Source organism: Poecilia latipinna, unplaced genomic scaffold (genome assembly GCF_001443285.1).
Source record: "Poecilia latipinna isolate Pla-1442-1.1 unplaced genomic scaffold, P_latipinna-1.0 Scaffold3005, whole genome shotgun sequence".
NCBI lineage: Eukaryota > Metazoa > Chordata > Actinopteri > Cyprinodontiformes > Poeciliidae > Poecilia > Poecilia latipinna.
Genome location: NW_015115621.1, coordinates 23,772 through 31,393, shown reverse-complemented (window position 1 = coordinate 31,393; position 7,622 = coordinate 23,772). Strand labels below are relative to the sequence as shown.

General features: G+C 38.4%; 2 protein-coding genes across 2 annotated transcripts in view; both read right to left on the bottom strand.

Annotated features, from left to right (window-relative positions):
• The window catches only part of LOC106939865 (protocadherin gamma-B5-like), a 5,688-nt gene extending 4,250 nt beyond the window's left edge, over positions 1-1,438 (bottom strand). Inside the window, exon 1 of the mRNA XM_015022433.1 lies at positions 3-1,438. Within this exon, the coding sequence (XP_014877919.1) occupies positions 3-1,283 (1,281 nt within the window). The 5' untranslated portion in view covers positions 1,284-1,438. The remainder of the gene's footprint in view (positions 1-2) is intronic.
• Positions 1,439-4,229: 2,791 nt separating this feature from the next.
• The window catches only part of LOC106939869 (protocadherin beta-16-like), a 9,787-nt gene continuing 6,394 nt past the window's right edge, over positions 4,230-7,622 (bottom strand). The window contains exon 2 of the mRNA XM_015022437.1: positions 4,230-6,505. Within this exon, the coding sequence (XP_014877923.1) occupies positions 4,245-6,505 (2,261 nt within the window). The 3' untranslated portion in view covers positions 4,230-4,244. The remainder of the gene's footprint in view (positions 6,506-7,622) is intronic.

The following is a 7,622-nucleotide window of genomic DNA, read 5'->3' as shown; positions in this document are numbered from 1 at the left end:
TTAGAGGAGGACAGAGGTGGAGAGCCCTCATCAGTGGCAATGATTGTAATGTTGTAATCAGATACTAGTTCACGGTCCAGTTTTCCCGTGGTCACCAGAGAATAATAGTTTTTAATAGAAGGAACCAACTTAAAAGGAACATTTTGCTGAATGTAGCAGCGAACATTTTGGCTGTTATCAGAATCTACATCCTGTACATTAATGATGCCCACCTCTGTGCCAGGAGACACATTTTCAGGTATTGGGTTTGCTAAAGACTTTACATAGATAACAGGCGAATTGTCGTTTACATCGGTGACATGTACAGTCACTTTAGTGTAAGATGACAATCCCAAGCCATCTTTCGCTTTAATGCGTAGGTCATAATTTGAAACCGTTTCAAAATCTATCTCGCTAATTAGTTTTAATTCTCCCGTCTTATGATCCAGGCCAAAAACGTTCTTTACATTCTCTGAAACATGTCCAAAATCATAAGTCACATCTCCATTCACTCCCTCATCTGCATCAGTTGCGCTCACTGTTGTCACTACAGTACCTATAGGAGAGTTTTCAGGCAGACTGGCTTTGTAAACGGCCTGGCTAAACACTGGGGCGTTATCATTAGCATCCAGTACAGTTACATGTATGCCCACTGTACCTGATCTCTGAGGAGATCCGCCATCTAAAGCTGTAAGGAGCAAATTAATTTCCTTTTGTTTTTCTCGATCAAGCTCCTTATCCAAAACAAGCTCCACTGTGTTTCCATTAGCAGCTAGAATGAAATTGTTGTTCTTCTCAAGGCTATACTGCTGAACTGAATTTTGTCCTACATCCGCATCGCTCGCCTCCTCGATCACAAAGCGAGCTCCCTTGACTGCCGATTCATGGATTTCTAGACTGATCAATTTTTCGTTGAACTGCGGAGAGTTATCATTAACATCTTGAACATGAAGGCTGATCCGATGCAGCTCCAGAGGATTCTCCAAAACGAGCTCTTGTTTTAAGATGCACGAAGGTTTTTTGCCACAAAGCTCCTCACGGTCAATCCTCTCCGCCACAATCAGCTCTCCGTGCTCCAGGTTTATGTCACAGTAACGTTTATCAGTCCCTTCGGTGTCAATTCGAGCTCTTCTGGTGGACAGCGCACCTGTCTGCAGCCCGAGATCCTTAGCGATATTTCCAATAACTGAACCTCGTTTCATCTCCTCCGATAAAGAATAGCTCATGTCTCCGTGCGCGACGTTGATCCAAAAAACGAATACAAAATATCCGCAGGGCAGAACAATGGCGAACATAGAATTCATCTTTAGTAATTAATTTCAGTCAGCATAAAAAAAATCAGTGAACGACGACATAAATAGTTTAAGCATAAAACACCAACAGCGACACAAATATGTGGTTTTCCTCCTCGACAGACAAGAGGAGTATCATGAACACGCGCAAAACGAGTGAGGACTAAAATATCCTTATCCTGTTTTATAGCGCCACCGTGGGTTCAAGTTTAAGAAATAATCTTCCAAATCTTCAAACATGCTCAGTGTGTCCAAGAATATATAAAATGTAAAGTAAATATTTATCTATTATGAACGATCTATGGCTTAAAAAATTCTCATAACGTTCTACTTTTAAATCAGCCAATATGAATAACTCTATTGTAAGTATACTTGACTTTGTCATGCATCCACAAAGTTCTTCTTTCTCAACCGTGTATTTCTTCATCATTTTCAATGGTTAATTTTGTGTCAGCTGTGTCATGTTGCACATCTGTAGCTACAAATATAGTTCCCCCTCCTACTATTTGTCCATTCTTTAGATTTGATTTACACCAAAAGAACATTGAACTTATAATATAAGCCTTAACTGTTTGTATGTGAAAGTCAAGTTGATTTTTCTGTTCACCTACATCGACATCAGCATTTCATTTGATTATACTGCTCTAGTGTACCCCAAGCAGAAAGAAATGTAGCAGGCAAAGAAAACAGGTGGTTCACATTCCTGTAACATTTCAAGCGTTATGGCAATCATGCAATGTTTTCCTCGTTCAACTTACTTACAACTGAGATATTTATATAGGATTTAATTGCAGTCAGGCATTATGCTCTAAAGTCAACAAAATATTTAAAAAGAAATATTGACACAAAAAGCAGGGATATATATATATTCAACATAAATGTGTTCATTTCTACAATAAAAAGCAAGTAGAGGACTTGAATATGCAGTAACTTTCCGAACTACCGAAACACCTCAAAATTCAACTCAAAAACTTTAAACAAAACTGTTTATTCTGTAGTTTTATTCCTATAAAACTCATAATTTCTGCACAAAATGCAACACGATGTACATTAAATGGATTTGATGCATTTCAAAGATAAATTAATCTCTTATTAAAATGATGTAACATAATCTCAACCTTGTCAACAAAAATGCAAAAGAAACAAAGCCTGATGATAAAATCAATTAATAAATTAATATTAAGTTAGCACAAAAACCTTGATGAATCATATCAGAACATGCACTTTGCTGGGAGAAGCCAAGATTTGACAGGAAAACGCCAGAAAAAAGTAAAGAAAGAAGGAGGGAAAACCACTACCGCTTAAGAAACAAAGCATCCAGAAATGTCTTTATAAAAACACCTGCATTTTTCAACAACATCACAAAGTGTAATAAAGAAGGAGTCTGAAACTTTCAAGCCATTCCCATTGAGAAAATATATATTTCTACTCTACACCAGAAGACCATGTGAATATTTCAAGAGAATAACAATTAATGGTGTGACGTTCACAAAAAATCTGATTCTTCTGAACGACTCTTTACCATAACACTGGAGTGTCTGTTAGTCAGAGCCATCCTTTGTTTTTCGCAATCTTGCTTTCTTCCAGTGCTTTGCACATACTGCAGTAGCTATTATTTTTCTATCTAATTTAAAATTACACTTTATTTAACTGCCAATTAAATAAAATGCAAGAAAAGATGAACACACAGAGCACATTCTAATTGCTCACTGCTTTCATCACATGGCCTGGTTGTGACAATGCTGCAGGCTTCATGCAGCGGAGGAGAGAGAATGGGGGTGGTCAGAGTGTGATTACAAACCAAAGTCTCTTCTTGCTTGTTGCTCCTTGTATAATGTTCAAAGTTGAGTGTAGTTTGCCTTAACAGTTAAATTTAATGGCATAGAAAAATATTTTTGTTTCTGCCAAAGCAACTCATGTCAACCTTTTTCTCTGTTACATTTCTCTTGTATTTTGCTTCAGTATTATAAATATCACTAAGGTGTTACTAATGCACAAAACAGTTGTGCCACAGAATGTTATGGGCAAATGAAATTTTGTATTTTATGAAAATATACACCGATTTTGATTTTTGGAAAAAAACGTTGTTGTTTTTTTTTACTCAAAATAGATGGCTCAACTTTTAGGTGAACTTCACCATCAAAAATGTGATGCAAAATTAAGTTAGGCATGAAATGGATTGTTCTTAGATTTTGTTTTTGTTAATTTTTCAAATATTTATCATTTTAGTGGCTCTTTTGAATAGATCTTAAGTCAACAGATATTGATGACTTAGTTCCCTTAAAAGAGTCATAAATTCCATCAATAATGACAATGATTCTGTAATTTAGGTTTACAAAATCCACATGTAAATACTAATCAAAAGCACTGTATTATTACATCTTTACCAGTAATGTGCTCAACACTTTATTCTCTTTATAAACAGCTGTAGCATGTATATAAAGATTCAGCATGTGGTGTGAATATATCATCCAGATTATTACACTTCTAAATACTATTTAATTCTCCTGAGAGGTAATGACAACGTGGACTATGCCTTTACAGTAACGTACAGTTACACTCAAACTGTAATTTCTCAGCTATGAACTTTCACACCACAATGAGTTGACACCAGCTTATCCTTACTGGGTATGAAGGATCTGATGCCTATCTACAGCAGTCATTGCAGAAGAGGAATACACCCAGGAAGACTTGCTTGCATATCACAAGGCAACAAAAAGACAAACTGGAAAAACAACTTTGCACATGTTGAGTGCATTTTATAAAAGACACAAATTAGCCTAATATGAATAAACTTATACCACAGAAACAAGCCAGAGCAGAGCAGCCATGGCCAAGAACTGAACCTAGGAATGTCTTGGTGCTAGAAAGTTACACTAAGAACTATTTCAATATGCAACAACAAACAAACAAAAAAGAATAAATGAATTAATATAAGTGCAGGGGAATACATGCAAAAATGGCTTAAGAGTGTCATCGTACCTCTGAGCATCCTTCCAGTTCTCCAAAAGCCTCAGTAAAATCACTCAAACTTTTCTTCAGAGTCTGGTCAGCAGGCAGAGTGTTGTCATTGTAAGATGATACAAACTTAAAGTCACTGGTTCTAGATCCTGTTGTCAGGTAGGCATCGTAATTGTAGGTGCTGCGTAAAGTTCCTGTGCCGTCAACATCTGCATAACTTGGAGGTAGATAAGCTCCTGGTATGGCTACTGCTCCATCAAACAACAGTCTGGGCTTTCTCCTGCGACAAAACCTCACTCCAAGTATGATGATGATGAAGGTCAGAAAGAAGGTGGAAACAGAAACCAGTGCAATGATCAGATAAGAGGTCAACTTGGAGTTCTTCTCATCATAAGAAATGTCTTTCAGTTCTGGCACTTCAGCCAAGTTATCAGAAATAAGTAAATAAATTGAGCAGGTGGCAGACAGAGAGGGCTGTCCATTATCTTTCACAGTAACAATCAAATTCTGTTTCATGCTGTCAGATTCTGAAATGTCCCGCTGTGTCCTGATCTCTCCACTGTGCAGATCAATACTGAAAAGTCCAGGATCTGTGGCTTTGAGTATTTGATAGGACAACCAGGCATTCTGTCCAGAGTCTGCATCCACTGCTATCACTTTGGACACCAGAGACCCTCCATGTGCAGCTTTAGGGATTAACTCAGTCATGAAGGAGCTGCCCTCTGGTGCTGGGTACAGTATTTGAGGAGAGTTGTCATTTACATCCGATATGAACACACTGACAGTCACATTGCTGCTGAGAGGAGGAGAACCATTGTCTCTGGCCATCACTTGGACTTTAAAACTCCTGAACTGTTCATAATCAAATGACCTCACAGCGTGGATCACTCCTGTGTCTCCATTAACAGATAGATAGGAGGACACCGAGGCACCGTTCACCTCACCAGGTAACAGAGAATTAATCACTGTACCGTTTTGTCTCCAGTCAGGATCTCTAGCAGAAACAGTACATAAAGAGGATCCAGGTTTGTTATTTTCACTCACATATGCGCTGTAGGACTGTTCCTCAAACACAGGTGGGTTGTCATTGATGTCAGCTACAGATAACTGAATAGTTTTAGAGGAGGACAGAGATGGAGAGCCCTCATCAGTGGCAGTGATTGTAATGTTGTAATCAGATACTAGTTCACGGTCCAGTTGTCCTGTGGTCACTAGCGAATAATAGTTTTTAATAGAAGGAACCAACTTAAAAGGGACATTTTCCTGGATGGAGCAGATAACCTGTGCATTATTCCCAGAGTCTCTGTCCTGCACATTAATGATGCCCACCTCTGTACCAGCTGGAGTGTTTTCTGGTATTTGATTGTTCAGTGATTTCAGACTAACAACAGGGGCGTTGTCATTCACATCATCGATAGAAATAATAACCTTAGTATAGGATGAAAGTCCAAAACCATCCTTTGCTTTAATACGTATCTCATAAGATGTTGAAACTTCATAGTCAACGACAGCACTTAAGCGTATTTCACCTTTTTTTTCATCAATGTTAAATATTTTCATTACTTCATTGGTAACATGTCCAAAATCATAAGTCACATCTCCATTCACTCCCTCATCTGCATCAGTTGCGCTCACTGTTATCACTACAGTACCTATAGGAGAGTTTTCAGGCAGACTGGCTTTATAAACGGCCTGGCTAAACACTGGGGCGTTATCATTAGCATCCAGTACAGTTACATGTATGACCACTGTACCCGATCTCTGAGGAGATCCGCCATCTAAAGCTGTAAGGAGTAAATTAATTTCTTTCTTTTTTTCTCGATCAAGTTCCTTATCTAAAACAAGCTCCACTGTGTTTCCATTAGCAGCCAGAATGAAATGTTCGTTATTTTCAAGGCTATACTGCTGAACTGAATTTTGTCCGACATCCGCATCGTGCGCCTCCTCGATCACAAAGCGTGCTCCCCTCATTGACGATTCATGGATTTCTAACGTTATAAATTCATCCTTAAACTGTGGCGAGTTATCATTTATATCTTGAACATGAAGGCTGATCCGATGCAGCTCCAGAGGATTCTCCAGAACGAGCTCTTGTTTTAAGATGCACGATGCCTTTTCGCCACAAAGCTCCTCACGGTCAATCCTCTCCGCGACAATCAGCTCTCCGTGCTCCGGGTTTATGTCACAGTAATGTTTATCAGTCCCTTCGGTGTCAATTCGGGCTCTTCTGGTGGACAGCGCACCTGTCTGCAGCCCGAGATCCTTAGCGATATTTCCAATAATTGAACCTTGTTTCATCTCCTCCGATAAAGAATAGCTCATGTCTCCATGCGCGACTTGGATCCAAAAAACGAATACAAAATATCCCCACGACTGAACAATGGCTAATATAGAATTCATTGTGGATTAACTTCAGTCAATATGAAGAATCAGTGAATGATAAAGGGAATATTATCCAGTTCAAGCACAAAACACCAGCAACCACACAAATCTGCGATATTCCTCCACGACAAAACAGTAGCAGTATGATGAAGACACGCAAAACGAGAGACGTCACTCGAAATATCCTAGTCCTGTTTTATAGCGCCACCCTGGGGTCATGTCTAAGAAAAAACTTCCAAAACTTCAAACATGTTCAGTGTGTCCAAGAATATAGAAAATGTATCGTTCATCTTTACTATTCTGAACGATAGATGGCTTGAAAAAAAAAAACAATAACAACAACATATTCTTACAACATTGTACTTTTAAAGCAGCTTGGGCATTAAAAATTACATTTTAATGTAGAGTTGACTTTTTAATGCATGCACTAACTCTCTTCCTTCACCGTGAATATATTCAATACTTTTTGTTTTTTGTCAGAAACTTCACATTAGACTTCTGAGGATGAAAATAGGACTGGTCAACAGTCTCATGACATCTCTTCTGGACTACAGCAATTATCTGATCTTCAGTTTAACTCATACATACACTCAGACACTGCATTTAGTTCCAAATGCTGCTGTCTTTGTGATATCCAGAAATCCAACCACCAGTCACATTTCTCCTCTCTTTAACAACTCCACAGGATCCCAATCAGATGCTGCCTTGAATTTAAAGTCCTACTTTAAATTTTAAGGCCATCCATCATCTCACTCTTTCATACTGTGTTTGTCTGACCTCCTCCACATAAACTCTCCCTCTCTGTCTTTTTAGTTCAGCCTCCTCTATAAGCCTCAATGTGACTCCTGCTCATCTGACATGATGGTATACAAGGCCTTAAAAATGATTTTCCATTCATCTCTCCCTGCAGGACTGAGAAAAACTGGAATTGGAACGCTACTTTTAAATTCAAGCTAAACATTACTGATATAAATTTGTTATAAAATAATTACTGATTTCACTTTAAAA